Source organism: Scyliorhinus canicula, chromosome 15 (genome assembly GCF_902713615.1).
Source record: "Scyliorhinus canicula chromosome 15, sScyCan1.1, whole genome shotgun sequence".
Lineage (NCBI taxonomy): Eukaryota > Metazoa > Chordata > Chondrichthyes > Carcharhiniformes > Scyliorhinidae > Scyliorhinus > Scyliorhinus canicula.
This window is the reverse complement of record NC_052160.1, coordinates 76,177,298-76,192,370: the sequence shown is the minus strand read 5'-3', so window position 1 is coordinate 76,192,370 and position 15,073 is coordinate 76,177,298. Positions and strand designations below refer to the sequence as shown.

The window sequence follows — 15,073 nt, the reverse complement described above, 5'->3', positions numbered from 1 at the left end:
GCAATTCACACCTCTTTAACCTGTGATTATCCCTCTCTGCAGTTGATCCGTCTGGACCTGTAAAGACTTAATTATCTGCAAAGACTTGCATTCAAAGTATCGTCTTGCATCATTAACTTTGTCTATATATATGTTTCTGGAACCCTCCTCTTCATTCACCTGAGGACGGAGCTGTGCTCCGAAAGCTAGTGATTTGAAACAAACCTGTTGGACTTTAACCTGATGTTGTAAGAAGTCTTACTGTGCTCACCCCCAATTCAACGCAGGCATCTCCACATCATCACCACTAAAGAAGATACAGGCAAAAAATCTAAATGCCGAACGGCAACTGCACCAGAGGCCGCAAGGAGATGAGAGGCAACAAGATCCAAGAAAAGCCAACGGGTGAGACAACGGACCCATGAGACGAGGAAGACTGACTGCATCTGATGGAAGGGGGACAAAGAACTGTGCAAGGAATTCCCCTCCGCTGGATGACGGCTGGAGGAAATTCCTCACCGAGAGCTGGAGGAGCTCAAAGAGGGCATACGGCTCGATATCCAGGCATCGGTCAAGGTGCCGGTCACAGAAGCACTAGCCAGCATGCCGGCAGCCCTCGACAAAAAGGAAGTGTGACTAGAGGCCCAAGAAAACACGATCAGAGAACTAGAAAAGACCTCCACGGACCAAAGTGCTTAGATCGTCATCCTAGAGGCGGACATAGCAAGGTTGGTGGTGACCCAGGGGAGCTTGAAGGGAAAGGTGGAAGACCAAGAAAAGCGGCCTATTGTGTTTGGTCTTCTATACCTTATAAAGGAATCCACCAAACACCTAGATTTGTCCAAATCAGGATCTTTATTGAATCATACGTGGTAAGATAGCGATCTGTTATCATGAGCAAGTTATCATGGAGTTTCTTTGTACTCCTCTGGAACTACACCTAGCACGACTATTCACCTGTATGTCTTACTACCAGCTCCTACAACCATCTGGCCGGATGTGTCTTCCTTTGTCTTGGAGTCTCTGATCACATGACCACGGTCTTGAGACTGCATGGCGTGTCTGCACCGCCACCTGCTGGTTGGAGGTTGCACACCATCCATGGTATTGCTTACAAGCATATCATCACACGTCGAAGTGCCGAAACCTCAGAATAATGGGGCTGCCGGAGGGGACCGAAGGCAGAAACCCCACGGACTATGAGATGCTGGGAAACCTGTTGGGAAGGGACAGCCTCCCCCAACCCACCAGAAATACACAGGTTGCTCTGACCCAAACTCAGAGAGCACAATTGCAAAGATGCCAAGACTGGGAGAGAATCCTGAGATGGGCCAGGTAGTTGAAATCCTACCACTGGGAGGGACATCAGATAAGAATGTATCTGGATATTGGGACATGCCTGGCCGAGCACCAGGCCGAATTAAACTGAGCGAAGGCGGTCCTGTTCAAAACTGGGGTAAAGTTTGGGATGCTTTACCCAGCCAAGCTTTGGGTAAGCTACCAGCACAAGGAGCACTACTTTTACTTTACAGACCTGGCAGAAGCAGATGGGTTCATCCAAAAGAACCGGCTGGGAAAGCAGCAGAAGCAGAGATGAAGCCTTCACCCTGGAAAGACTTAGAAACTGAGAGACAACTTGTGTGGGACTGTACTGCTTTGTTCTGAACCAGAAGCTAACGCATGGGGAAGAGGGGGCAAGAGCAGCGGGATACAGAAACAGGGGAGAAAGAGGAAGAGATAAAAGAGCAGAAAAGCAGTGGGCAAAGGGAAAGCTCAGACCGATCCCAGGAGGGGGGCTACCACACTAGCAGAAAAGCTAGCGACAGGAGGTATGAGAGAGAAGGAGAGCCGTGGCACATCTCCTGCGGGGGAGAGAACTCCTGGCAAAGGGGGGTATAATAATAATTATCTTTTTATTGTCCCAAGAAGGCTTACATTAACACTGCAATGAAGTTACTGTGAAAATCCCCCAGTCTCCACAATCCTGCGCCTTTTCGGGTACACAGAGGGAGAATTCAGAATTCTCAGCTGGTATGGGAATTGAACTCGGGCTGCTGGCCTTGTTGTGCATTACAAAGCTGTCTAGTCCACTGAGCTAAACCATCCTGGGGAGGTTGGGGGGGGGGAGTAGTGGGACACCAGCAGAAGGGGAGGGAGACGAGGGGGGAAATGGCAGAACTGTCAGGAGAACAAGAGAGGGGGAAGGGCTATCGGCTGGCTACAACAGGTCACACATGGAAACAGAGAACAGGATGGCGCTGCAAACAAAGGGAAATCCTGGAGTGCAGGGTCATATCCACATGGCGTAGATAGAGCTGGAAGCCACGTTGGGCAGTCCCTGGACAAAGGGAAGCCCTGAGCGCAGGGGCCTGGCCTCATGGTGAGTACGGTGACTGCAGCTTTTTTGGATGCCCCCCTAACAAAGGGAAACCCCAGAGTGCAGAGGTGTATCTGCAAGGTCAGGTAAGCATTGTTGATCCTGCAGGAGTGGGGGGCAAACACCCCACCCACCAGAATAGTCAACTGTAACGTCAGGGGACTTAACAGCCCAGTGAAAAGATCCTGAGTCTTTGTCCACCTGAAAAGTATGAAAGCCGACATAGTCTTCCTCCAAGAGGCATATCTGAGGGAGAAAGATCGACTGCGGGTAAGAAAGGGCTGGGTGGGACAGAACTACCATTCATGTTACAGAACAAGGGCTAGGGGGTAGCCATATTGATAAATAAGAGGGCGGTGTTTATGACGATGAGGACAGTTACAGACCCAGGGGTCCTGGGCAGGGTACTAGTGGTCCTGATAAACGTGTACCCTCCCAACTGGGACAACACGGAGTTTATGAAGACCATGCAGGAAAACCCCGACATAGACATGCACCGACTTATCATGGGGGGAACTTTAACTGTGTACAGTTAGGTGGAAGTGGAGGCAGGCAGGTGGAGTACCAAAACAGGGAAGACCGCCAACATGACAAAAGAACTCGACACATTCATGGAGCAGATAGGGACGGTGGATTCATGGATGTCCAGGGGGGAAGGAGTTCCCTTTCTTTTCTCAGGTATGTAAAATATTTACCTGGATTGACTTTGCTGTAGTGGGGTCTAGGGTCTTTGCTTCTAGGGATAGTAAGAGCGAAATATTCCGCGATCGGAAACTCTGACCACGCTCCACACTACATGGATGGGAGGTTGGAGTCAGGTTGTGCCCAACACCGCCCTCCCCCACCCCCCAATGGAGGTTGGAAAAGGCCCTCCTTGCTGACAGGGCTTTCTGTGAGAAAATATCACAGGCCATAGATGGGTATATTACCAAGAACCAGAACGGGGAAGTCTCACCCTCCATGCTCTGGGAGACTCTGAAGGCTGTGATCAGGCTGAGATTATTGCCCATAAAGCATTTAGAGACAGGGAAGAAAGGGTAGGCAACAACTGGTCGAGTCCACATTGGAGTTGGACCGGCCATACTCCGAGGCCCTGACTGTAGAGCTTCCGACAGAAAAGGAAAAAGTTGCAACTGGACTTTGACCTGCTCTCTACAAGGAAAGCAATGCATCAACAGGCACGGGGGACTTGGAACGAACACAGAGACAAAGCCAGCGACTTGCTGGCTCACCAGCTGAAAATAGCACAGATTAGAAATAACAAGAGCAAACTAGTAGTGGAGCCGGAAAAGATCAACAGGAGCTGTACACATCCGAACCCCCTCCGGAGGGAACTCGATGGACTGGAAATGCTAGTTGTGGGAGACAATAGAAAATGGGGGCTGGAAGCACCATTGGAACTGGGAGAAGACGTGGAGAGCATCAACTCCATTCAGACGGGAAAGGCGCTGGGACCAGATGGATACCCAACAGACTTCTATAAACAATTTGCTGCGGCACTGGCCCCCTACCTGCGGGAGATGTTCACATACTCACTGGCGAGGGGAATCCTGCTGCCGACTCTAGCACAAACCTCAATCTCGCTGATACCCAAGAAAGACAAAGACCCAACAGAATACGGGTCCTACAGACCCACCTCGCTGGTCAATGTAGATGTGAAAAAACTGGGCAAAATCCTAGACAGGCAACTGGAGAACTGCATACCAGAGGGGGTGGCAGAAGACCAGATGGATTTTGTTAAGGATAGACAGCTGACATCGAACATCAGAAAAGGCCTTCGACAGAGACGAGTGGCAGTACCTCATGGAAGTACTGGAGCGGTTCAGGCTTGGAGCAGAATTTACCGCCTGGGTGAAATTCCTGTACAACTCTCCCATGGCAAGCGTGCGGACAAATACCACCAGCTCTGAGTACTACCAGCTGCACAGAGGCACAAAGCAGGGATGGCTGCTGTCCCCGCTGCTCTTCGCCCTGGGGATCGAGCCACTAGCAATCACGTTCAGAGTGGCAAAGAACTGGAAAGGGATCTGGAGTGGAGACAGAGAGCACAGAGGCTTGCACTATGTAGGTGACCTGCTCATCCAAGTTTCAGGCCCACAAAGAATTACTGGGCAGTTAAGAGACATAGAATTTGGGAATTTTTTATAAGAATTAATGCTTAATTCACTTGTGTTGTGACTCCAGGGCATGTGGGGCTGGAATGGACAACGCACTTCCCCAGGATCGCATAACAGACATAGAGCGAGATTCTCTGAACTGGGACACCGGGAATGTGTTCCCTAATGGGACAGAGTATCAGGTGTCAGGTGCCGATCTGAACGTAATGCTCCGGCCCCCTGCTGATGGTGTGAGTGAAGTCCATGATGCGCATCGGTGGGGAGGATGTAAATAAATGCAAATGGATCTTAATCACCCTGTGCTCCAGCCTGTCATGATTCTCCGGTCCCCACGGCCAGGAATCACGTGGACACGGATCACTTGTGGTCTCAGGATTCATTAACCTGACGTGGTTGACCCCTTGGCCCACTGCGAGGTCCATCACGGCAGGGCCAAGCTGGCAGAGACCACTTAGAGTCACTGAAAACTGAAGGGAAATGAATAGTCCAAAGCTGCAGATGGTGTGTGGAAGCTGTCAATCACAGCCCACTATTTGAAAGGTATGAATGGCATGCAGATCTTCTCCTTCCAGGAATGGACTCGTGGAGGTTCAATAAGTGTTACAGCTGTAATTCTTTTCACTAACGTGGCTGAGCTGCTCTCTAGCTCTCTAGCCAGGGGCCTCTTTTCTGCGGTGGGAGATCACAATCGTCGATTGGGCGGAGAATCCTACTGACACCCTGTGGTGAACCACTGTGTGCACCTGTATTAGGGGATGTAAGGTAGGACCTGCACTACAGGCTCGCCGGTAGCCCCTGCTGGCTAGCTCCGCCCACAAGGAGCCGTATAAATATGCGTGTCCTTCTGATCGGCCATTTCGCCAGCTGCGGTAGGAGGCTACGCATCTGACTGTAATAAAGCCACAGCTGTACCAATCTGAGTCTTTTGTGCAATTGATCGTGCCTCAATTTACTACAGTCAGATTTACTAAGAGATGGATTTCAGAATCAAACCAGATCGCCTGCAGCTGGATCCGCACTCGCCCAACGCCAGAAAGGACTTTAATCACTGGCTAGCTTGTTTTGAGGCCTACATCAACGCTGCAAACCCCACGCCGACGGAAGCTCAGAAGATTCAGGTTTTATACTCCACGTTGAGCTCCAACGTGTTCCCGTTGATCCAGGACACCCCGAGTTACGTGGAAGCGATGGCACTCCTAAAAGAGAACTACGCACAGAAAGCAAACACGCTCTTCGCCAGGCACGTACTCACCACTCGCGCTCAATTCCCTGGTGAGTTTATCGAAGACTTCTGGCGGGCACTAATCCCACTCGTACGGGACTGTGACTGTCAGACCGTTACGGCCACTGAACATTCCAATCTCCTCATGCATTCGTAACTGGGATTGCGTTGGACCCCATCCGACAACGACTGCTGGAAGGGGCCACGCTCGACCTAGCGGAGACAAAAACTTTAGCGCTCTCCATGATGGTCACATTTCAAAATGTCCAGGCCTACCCCACTCGCCACGCGGTCCTACCCCTCCTGGACATGCAAACGACCCCGCCGGCTGGGGCTGTGCCGACTCAATATGCCTGCGCCGCCCACCAATCCGTGCACCCCAGGGGTCCCCGCTACTACTTCTGTGGTCAGCAGAAGCACCCCCGCCAATGCTGGCCGACCCGCGCCGCCACTTGCAAGTCCTGCAGTAAAAAGGGCCACTTTGCAGCTGTGTGCCAGGCCTGCGCAGTCACCGCTATCGCGCCCGCAATTGCCCCCTCCCCCCTGCCGAATGCACAATGGGCGCCACCATCTTCTCCTCCCGGGGCCACGTGCGACCAGTGGGCGCCACCATCTTCTCCCCCCGGGGCCAGGTGCGGCCAGCCGGCGCCGCCATCCCCCCCTCACTCCACGTGCGGCCCATGGGCGCCACCATTTTGTTCCCTACAGGATCCCCGGACGCCGCCATTTGGTCTTCCCTACGTGGCTGGAACGCCAGATCTGGGTCGCCGACGCTCTACATCTGAAACCTCAGATGATCACCCGCAGCTCGTCTCGATGACTCTGGACCAGTCTCGTCCTCACAACCTGGCCACCGCTTCGACGACGGTGAAAATCAACGGCCACGGGACCTCTTGGCTGCTGGACTCCGGGAGCACTGAAAGCTTCATACACCCAGACACGGTAAGGCGCTGCTCCCTCGCGGTCCCCCCGCCAACCAACGGATCTCCCTGGCCTCCGGATCCCACTCTGTCCCAATCCGAGGGTTCTGCGTGGTGAATCTCACTGTCCAGAGCGTAGAGTTCAGCGGTTTCCGCCTCTACGTCCTCCCCAACCTCTGGATTTTCAGTGCAACCTCCAGAAACTCACTCTCAAATTCGGCGGGTCCCTACCTCCACTCACCGTTTGCGGCCTCACGACCCTCAAGGTTGACCCCCCCCTCCCTCTTTGCCAATCTAACTGCGGATTGCAAGCCCGTCGCCACCAGGAGCAGATGGTACAGCACCCAGGACAAGGCCTTCATCAAGTCCGAAGTCCAGCGGCTGCTTCGGGAGGGTATCATCGAGGCCAGCAATAGCCACTGGAGAGCTCCAGTGGTAGTAGTAAAAACGGGGGAGAAACACAGAATGGTCGTGGACTACAGCCAGACCATCAATCGGTACACGCAGCTCGACGCGTACCCCCTCCCACGCATATCTGAGATGGTCAACCAGATTGCACAGTACTGGGTCTTCTCAACAATTGACCTGAAATCCGCCTACCACCAGCTCCCCATTCGTAAATTGGACCATCCATACACTGCCTTTGAGGTGGATGGTCGGATCTATCAATTCCTTAGGGTTCCCTTCGGCGTCACTAACGGGGTCTCGGTCTTCCAAAGGGAGATGGACCGAATGGTCGACCGGTACGGTTTGCGGGCCACTTTTCCGTACCTAGACAATGTCACCATCTGCAGCCATGACCAGCAGGACCACAACGCCAACCTCGCTAAATTCCTCCGCACCGCCACTCTGCTCAACCTTATGTACAACAAGGAGAAGTGTGTGTTCCGCATGACCCGCCTAGCCATCTTTGGCTATGTAGTCCAAAACGGACTTCTGGGGCTCTATCCCGACCGCATGCGCCCCCTCATGGAGCTCCCCCTCCCCCACTGCCTCAAAAGCTGCCTGGGGTTCTTCTACTACGCCCAGTGGGTCCCAAACTATGCGGACAAGGCCCGCCCACTCATACAGTCCACTCAATTCCCCCTTGGCGGCCGAGGCACAACACGCCTTCGCCCAGATCAGAGCAGATATAGCCAAGGCCGGGATGCACACAGTAGACGAGGCACTCCCCTCTCAAGTAGAAAGCGATGCTTCAGATGTCGCCCTTGCCGCCACTCTGAACCAGGCAGGCAGACCCGTGGCATTCTTTTCCCGTACGCTTCATGCCTCTGAAATTCAGCACTCATCCATCGAAAAAGAGGCCCAAGCTATCGTTGAAGCTGTGTGGCATTGGAGACATTACCTGGCTGGCAGGAGATTCACTCTCCTCACTGACCAATGGTCGGTAGCCTTCATGTTTAACAACACGCAGCGGGGCAAGATCAAAAATGATAAAATCTTGCGGTGGAGAATCAAACTCTCCACCTATAATTACGAGATTTTGTATCGCCCCGGCAAGCTCAACGAACCCCCCGACGCCCTTTCCCGAGGTACATGTGCCACCACACAAGTAGACTGACTCCGGGCCCTGCCTGACAGCCTTTGTCACCCGGGGGTCACACGACTGTACCACCTTGTCAAACCTCGCAATCTGCCCTACTCCGTCGAGGAAGTACGGGCAGTCACCAGAGACTGCCAGGTCTGTGCTGAGTGCAAGCCGCACGCGCCTGGTGAAAGCCTCCCGCCCCTATGAATGCCTCAGCGTGGATTTCAAAGGGCCCCCCGCTCCACAGACTGCAACACATATATCCTCAGTGTGGTCGATGAACACTCCAGGTACCCCTTCGCCATCCCATGCCCGGATATGACGTCTGCCACCATCATCAAGGCCCTCAACACAATCTTCACTCTATTCGGATTCCCCGCCTACATCCACAGTGACAGGGGATCCTCATTCATGAGTGATGAGCTGCGTCAGTTCCTGCTCAGCAGGGGTATCGCCTCCAGCAGAACGACCAGCTACAACCCCCGGGGAAACGGGCAGGTAGAGAGGGAGAACGGGATGGTTTGGAGGGCCGTCCAGCTGGCAGGAGGTCCTCCCTGATGCAGTACACTCCATACGGTCACTACTGTGCACCGCCACAAATAATACACCCCATGAACATGTTTTTACCTTCCCTAGGAAATCCACATCCGGGGTGTCGCTCTTGACTTGGCTCACAGCTCCAGGACCGGCCCTTCTATGTAGGCATGTCCGACTCCACAAGGCAGACCCCTTGGTGGACAGGGTTCACTTGCTCCACGCCAACCCCCAGTATGCCTACGTGGAGTTCCCCGATGGCCGCCCAGATACTGTCTCCCTCAGGGACCTGGCACTGTCAGGTTCCAGCCAAACACACGTCCCCACCCATGCGCCACCCTCCCCTCCCCCTGCGCTCCCAACATTAGCCCCACCAGGTCCATCCCTCCTTCCCCTGCCCACGCAAGAGGACGAAGAAGATTTTGGCACGCTCCGGTGGTCATCCGACTACTGGCCAGCACCAACACCGCCAGCACCGACATCGCCGCCACCGTTACGTCGCTCCCAGCGAACCGTCAAAGCACCGGATCGACGTAACCTCTGACGGGCACCGGACCATCAAAATGAACATTTTTTTCCGCTCCCCACTGTAAATTATTTGCAAAACTGTATATAGTTCCACGCCACCCCCGCCGGACTCATTTTTAACGGGGTGAATGTGGTGAACCACTGTGTGCACCTGTATTAGGGGATGTATGGTAGGACCTGTACTACAGGTTCACTGGTAGCCCCTGCCGGCTAGCTCCGCCCACAAGGAGCTGTATAAATATGCGTGTCCTTCTGATCAGCCACTTCGCCAGCTGCAGTAGGAGGCCACGCATCTGACTGTAATAAAGACATAGTTGTACCAATCTGAGCCTTTTGTGCAATTGATCGTGCATCAAGCCCAAATTGGGAGCAGGGTCAGTTTGCCGCCAGTTTTCTAGTCTCTGTCCCCTCCGAAGTGGCGTCATCGTGTCGTGCACCGCACGCCGTTGGAATGGCATTGGCGCATCATCGGAAGGCCCTCCCCCCATGCTCTGCCCCGATTGGCCGAGTTCCTGACCGTGGCGGCGGTTCCGTGCATGCGCGAGATCATGCCGGCCCTTCGCCGCATGCGCAAATGCGCGCAGTCCCTTTGGCGCCGGCTGGAGCAACGCCAACCCCTCCGGCGTCCACCTCGTGCGGAGAATTCCGAGAATTCGGGTGCTGTTGACGCCGGAGTGGTTGGCACCGGTTCTCCCGCTGGCGTGGGGATTTAGTCCCCGGAACGGAGAATCCCACCCCATGTCAGGTTACTTTCCCTGTTTTCTCTCTTCCTCTTGTTTGGTATAGCGGAGTTACATTTACTACCTCAAATCCACTGATAAGAAATGAGAAGTGCAGCAACAGGAGTGTGGAACTTCTTACTCTGTTTAACATATGACAATCAAAGTGAAAAACTGAAAAGTTTGAAAAGAGCCAGAGGAGTCTTTTCAGATAAACCTTTTCAACAATATAAAATTCATCACATTTCTCCCTTCCTTCAGCTCTGAAGGAGAATTGAAGCATTGACTCTGAGCGGGATTTTCCGTGCACCCTGCCATGTTTCCCAGAGGAGGCAGCCCGCCATTGGCCAGTGGCGGGATCTTCTGGTCCCACCATTGTCAATGGTGTTTCCCATTGAATGCACCCCTCATTGTCAGGAAACTTGGGGTGGGGGTGCATTGTCGGTGGATCCTGTCGGCATGAACGGCCGGAAAATTCCGGTCTCCCTTTCTCTCTCCACAGATGCTGCCAGGTCTGCTGTGTTTTTCCAGCAGTTTCTCTTTTTTATTTAAGCTTTTTCGGATGTCTTTTAGTTACATTTTCTACTATTTATCCCATTCCAACAATTTTTAATTTACCGTGTATGTTATATTTTATGCAAGTATTCTTTAAAACAATGTATAAGATTTGAATTGCTGTTTATTTAAATGTGTAAAAGCAATTTACTATTGCAAGAATTTATCCATGTTCTCTAACAAGGAACAAATGTTAATGTTTATTGTTGCTGAATAAATCTAAATCATATGGTAGAAACATTTTTAGCTCTGCCCAGATGTTAAGTACTTATTTTCTGTCTTCCACACCCTGAAACATGTGATGCAGGCAGACATCTCTGCATGTTCCAGTAAAACATTCAAATCAATTCCAGATTAAACATCCCAGTGTTTGTTGCACTCGGCAACTTCACAGTAACTTCTCAGTTCAACACAGGGGTAGGCAGTCGTATTTACTTTTCACTTTGAAACAATGTATTTTTGTGATAAAACATTATTTCTATTTTAATCGGTGTGTTGTATGTTTAAAACTGATATTTTAAATGCTTTCCGTTTAGACTTCTGTAACAGTGATATTTCTACTTCAGCAAGGACAGCTTCCTCCTTTTCAATCAGGATGTTTTTCAGACTTGTATTTTTCTTGTTTCTCCTGCCGGTGATGCAAGGCAAAAAACGACCTGTTCAAATCAGCGACTGGAATTACAAAGATGGATGTAAGTAACTTTCCCCTTGCAACTAATTTACCATATCTACACATTTTACATTTCGGTTAACTACAAGAAACCCTGATTCAATAATCCATGTGAACGAGCTTTTAATGATAATTTATATGCATTGAAGAACATGGCATCTGTCATTTAATGTTGGTAAACTGATTAATCATCTTAAAATCTGACATATAAGTATCAAATTATAACAGTAAAATCACAAACACAATATTGTATTATCGAAACATTCCAATCTTGTTTTAGCTATCGATTTTTAAAATGGCAAAAATGTTCTGTTAGCCCTCAAAAGGTAAGTAACAAAGACTGCAAGGCTTTGACATTTTCTTTGTCTTTCTGTTTGACCGAATGCTAACTCCTCACTGAATGAAATCATGAAAACACTTAGCAGAAAGATTTATTTCACAAGCACTTGGGAAGCTTTTTGAAACACAATTTCTTTTTTAAAGCAGTTTCAGTTAATAATAATAATTTAGATATATTTACCCTATTTTTGCAGCTGATAAAGTTAATATGCGCGGAGTTGCCAATCTTACAAAGGTACTGGATGACTGGAGATTCGACATTTTGACTCAGATGAGAGATATGCTGACAAATGACCACCAGTCCCTCCTTCCAGATTATTCCAGGTGATGCATGTTTATTGTATTCTGCAATGATTTAAATTGATTGATTTAGTTGCCTTGTCTAAATTACTCTGGGGAACCTTTTCAGAGTGTTACATGATATCACAGCAGTGCTAAATTTCATTTTATTTAGCGGAATGATGGGAAACCTGGATTCGCTTTCAGATTTTATGGTCGGTTTGATAGCTATTGACTCTGGAACTGGCTTCTGTCCTCCTAATTAAAAATCGGACCTGATTCACTACTGGTACAAGTGCAAACGTGGCTGTTTTCTGGCCAACCCAAGCCCAGTTGCTGAGCTGAACTTCTGTTGGACATGCATTGCATAAATACTTCATTCAAATGTTTAGTTTGGCAACTTCCAATGCAGTAGCTGGAACCATCATTTTGCATCTGGATGTGTCACTGTTGCTTTCTGGATCCTATACTTCACTAAAAATAATTCCAAATCTGCCCCTGTAACTAATGTGGTTTTTCCACATTTTTGTAAAGCTAACAAGTCATGCTGGCTTTGGATAATGTGGAATAACTTATACCACGTTGGCACAATCTTGGATGCAGTTACTGTCCCCACTATCCTACCAGTAACCAAAAACATTCTGCTTTGATTTGGCACATAGGTGGGATTTTGCTGCAACAAGAATTAAAGATTGCAGCTTGAAATTGGCCATTTACATAGATCAAACTGAATAACTTCAGAATGGTGGAAATTAGAGAAAAATTTGATTTAGTTGTAACATTCAGAACTTTGGAAAGTTATGGTTACTGACAGAAGAACATATAGCATCAGTGGTTTTCAACATCACTCTCAAATATTTGATAGCTGTGTGCATCTCAAGTTAAAAACAAATTTCCAAGGTACATAGACAGGAAAAGTTTACAGCTTTTAAGCCAGTTTTATTTTGTGGCATTGAACAAGTGAATCGCTACTTAATAGTATTTCTACTGCAATTACTACTGTGGCACATGGAAAATCCCAGTCCTGTCCATAAATATACCACAAGAAAATAATCCTTGGGTCCAGTTCTACATTAGAATGTTTTCTGGTGTTTTTCCTGCCACACATCCAGACACACACAACATACAGGCAAGCATCACACTTTCATTCCTGTCAGCAATTTATGCAAATATGTTAATGCATACAAGCGGTAATTACAATGGTTATTACAATGTTAAAAATCTGTCATTGTTTTTAAACATTGCTATTGAATATTTAGGAAAAGTATCTGTTGCAGCCTCATACCTGGGTGTTTTTAGGAAAATGTATTTTCCATTACATCAGGAAATCAGATACAAAACCACCGTTTGATAATTACTGACAAACTCAATCTGATACTGATAATCAGGTCAAACTAGAAACCCAAATTCATTCATTCTGGGAGAAAGATACAGTGGGAAAAATCAAAAAATATTTGGAAACACACCCCTGAACTGCGTAGATACAAGGTTTAAAAAACGTAAAAACGTACCTATTACTGTAGTATCAGCCTGTTTAAGCTCATTAAGGAAGACGGCTTGGAGGGTAGCTGAGCCCAAGAACAATAAGGAGCACAACTAACAGAACTAGAGATCTAAATGGTTATCACCTCCTCACAAGGGAGGGAGGAGAAACCAGAAAGCGAATCAATTTGATCCAGTCTCATACACCATCAACATCGAGATTAAAAGCAGGATAGTTAGAAGCTGCTCAGTGAGGTCACTGCTACCTCTGGAGGGAGAACAATGATGTTTCATTTGGTAAAACTTTCAGACAGGGAAGAAAATAACTAATTAATGGTGGAAAAACAGAGGATGGGGCTTTCAAGAAATACAGCTTTTAAAATCATATTATGATTTCATTCTGTTTCAGAATAACACCTCTTTCTGAAGCACTTCACGATCTATTCAATGAGTTTAATGCTCTAAAGGAACGGCTGGGAGATTTGACTGAAAAGTTTAGTGGTCTGGAGACCTCAGTTGATGAAATGAAAGTGAAAATTGCTACTAGAAGCAACATTTCTCCTCATGGACCCAATGGCATGACACCTCGACAAAGACTCAATCCACCAAAGAGAAAAGTTCTGGTTCCAAAGAAGAAGAAGATTCTCCAGCAATAAAGCAATGCAAGAATGACCTGTAAAGCTCACAGTTCTTCTATCTATATATACACAAAGCCTGCAGCATTTGCTTGTAGTGTTATGCAATTTGGTTTCATGGTAAACATTTATCAGGTGCTCACAGACAGATTTTGTCAGTTAAGAACATTTCTTATACTGTACTTCCAAAATCTGATCTCAATGTCTTAACTAGTGTTCTAAAAGTATGTTTTGTTACTCCTTTACCTTAATGTCTACATATCATTAGCATATGCAATAATTATATCATAAAATGTGTATCTTTTGTTCAGCATTTATGCTAAAAAGCTGCTAAATGAAAGAAAACACAGCAATATCACGGCTTCATTCATTCATTCTCAATGGCAGGTATTTTATTTAAATGAAATGTTTGAAATCAGCAAGTGAATCACACATATGCTGATATTTTGGGGATACATTTTTGCACCATAATTTTGAGGCACAAACCAAGGGATGTAGGTGCTGAGGAGACCAGCGTGATAACTGCACAAAATTGTTCCTTGTACCTCCTCAAAATAATTGAGGTGAGCTGCTGGTGCCAGTTTCTGCAATGGGCAACACAGTGGTGCACTGGTTAACACTGCTGCCTCATAGGTCCAGGGTCCCAGGTTCGATTCCCGGCTTGGGTCACTGTCTGTGTGGAGTCTGCACGTTCTCCCCGTGTGTGCGTGGGTTTCCTCCGGGTGCTCCGGTTTCCTCCCACAGTCCAAAGATGTGCAGGTTAGGTGGATTGGCCATGATAAATTGCATAGTGTCCAAAGATGTGCAGGTTTGGTGGGGTTATGACGTTTCGGAGTCTCGATGGGCTGAATGGCATCCTTCTGCAATGTAGGGATTCAATGGATTTTATGGACAGCAGTTAAACCCTTCAGTAATACATGCAAAGGTTTTAGGTGGCTATCACAAAGTTCTAAGAAATAGCACAACTTCGTATTTTGCACTTATCCTTTGATTACAGAACATAAAATCATCCTTCTTGGGCCCTGTATTTTGATGGCAAATGGCCACGCGATTCAATTTCTTTCCCTCTGCATCCCAGCAAAGAAGGCAAACATTAGAATAAAAATATTTCTTGCATCTTTAAAAATAATTTTCATTTCAACATCAGAGATCATTTTCTGTACAGTGACAAACTGAAACAATGGTTATA

General features: G+C 48.3%; 1 protein-coding gene across 1 annotated transcript; it reads left to right on the top strand.

Annotated features, from left to right (window-relative positions):
- Nucleotides 1-6,585: 6,585 nt before the first annotated feature.
- On the top strand, nt 6,586-14,239 carry si:ch211-76l23.4. Its single transcript, XM_038821106.1, has 5 exons — nt 6,586-6,637; nt 10,787-10,896; nt 11,016-11,171; nt 11,683-11,812; nt 13,659-14,239. Exons 3-5 carry the CDS (start codon nt 11,075-11,077, stop codon nt 13,903-13,905), a joined length of 474 nt encoding a protein of 157 aa, XP_038677034.1. The 5' UTR covers nt 6,586-6,637; nt 10,787-10,896; nt 11,016-11,074; the 3' UTR covers nt 13,906-14,239.
- Nucleotides 14,240-15,073: the final 834 nt, after the last annotated feature.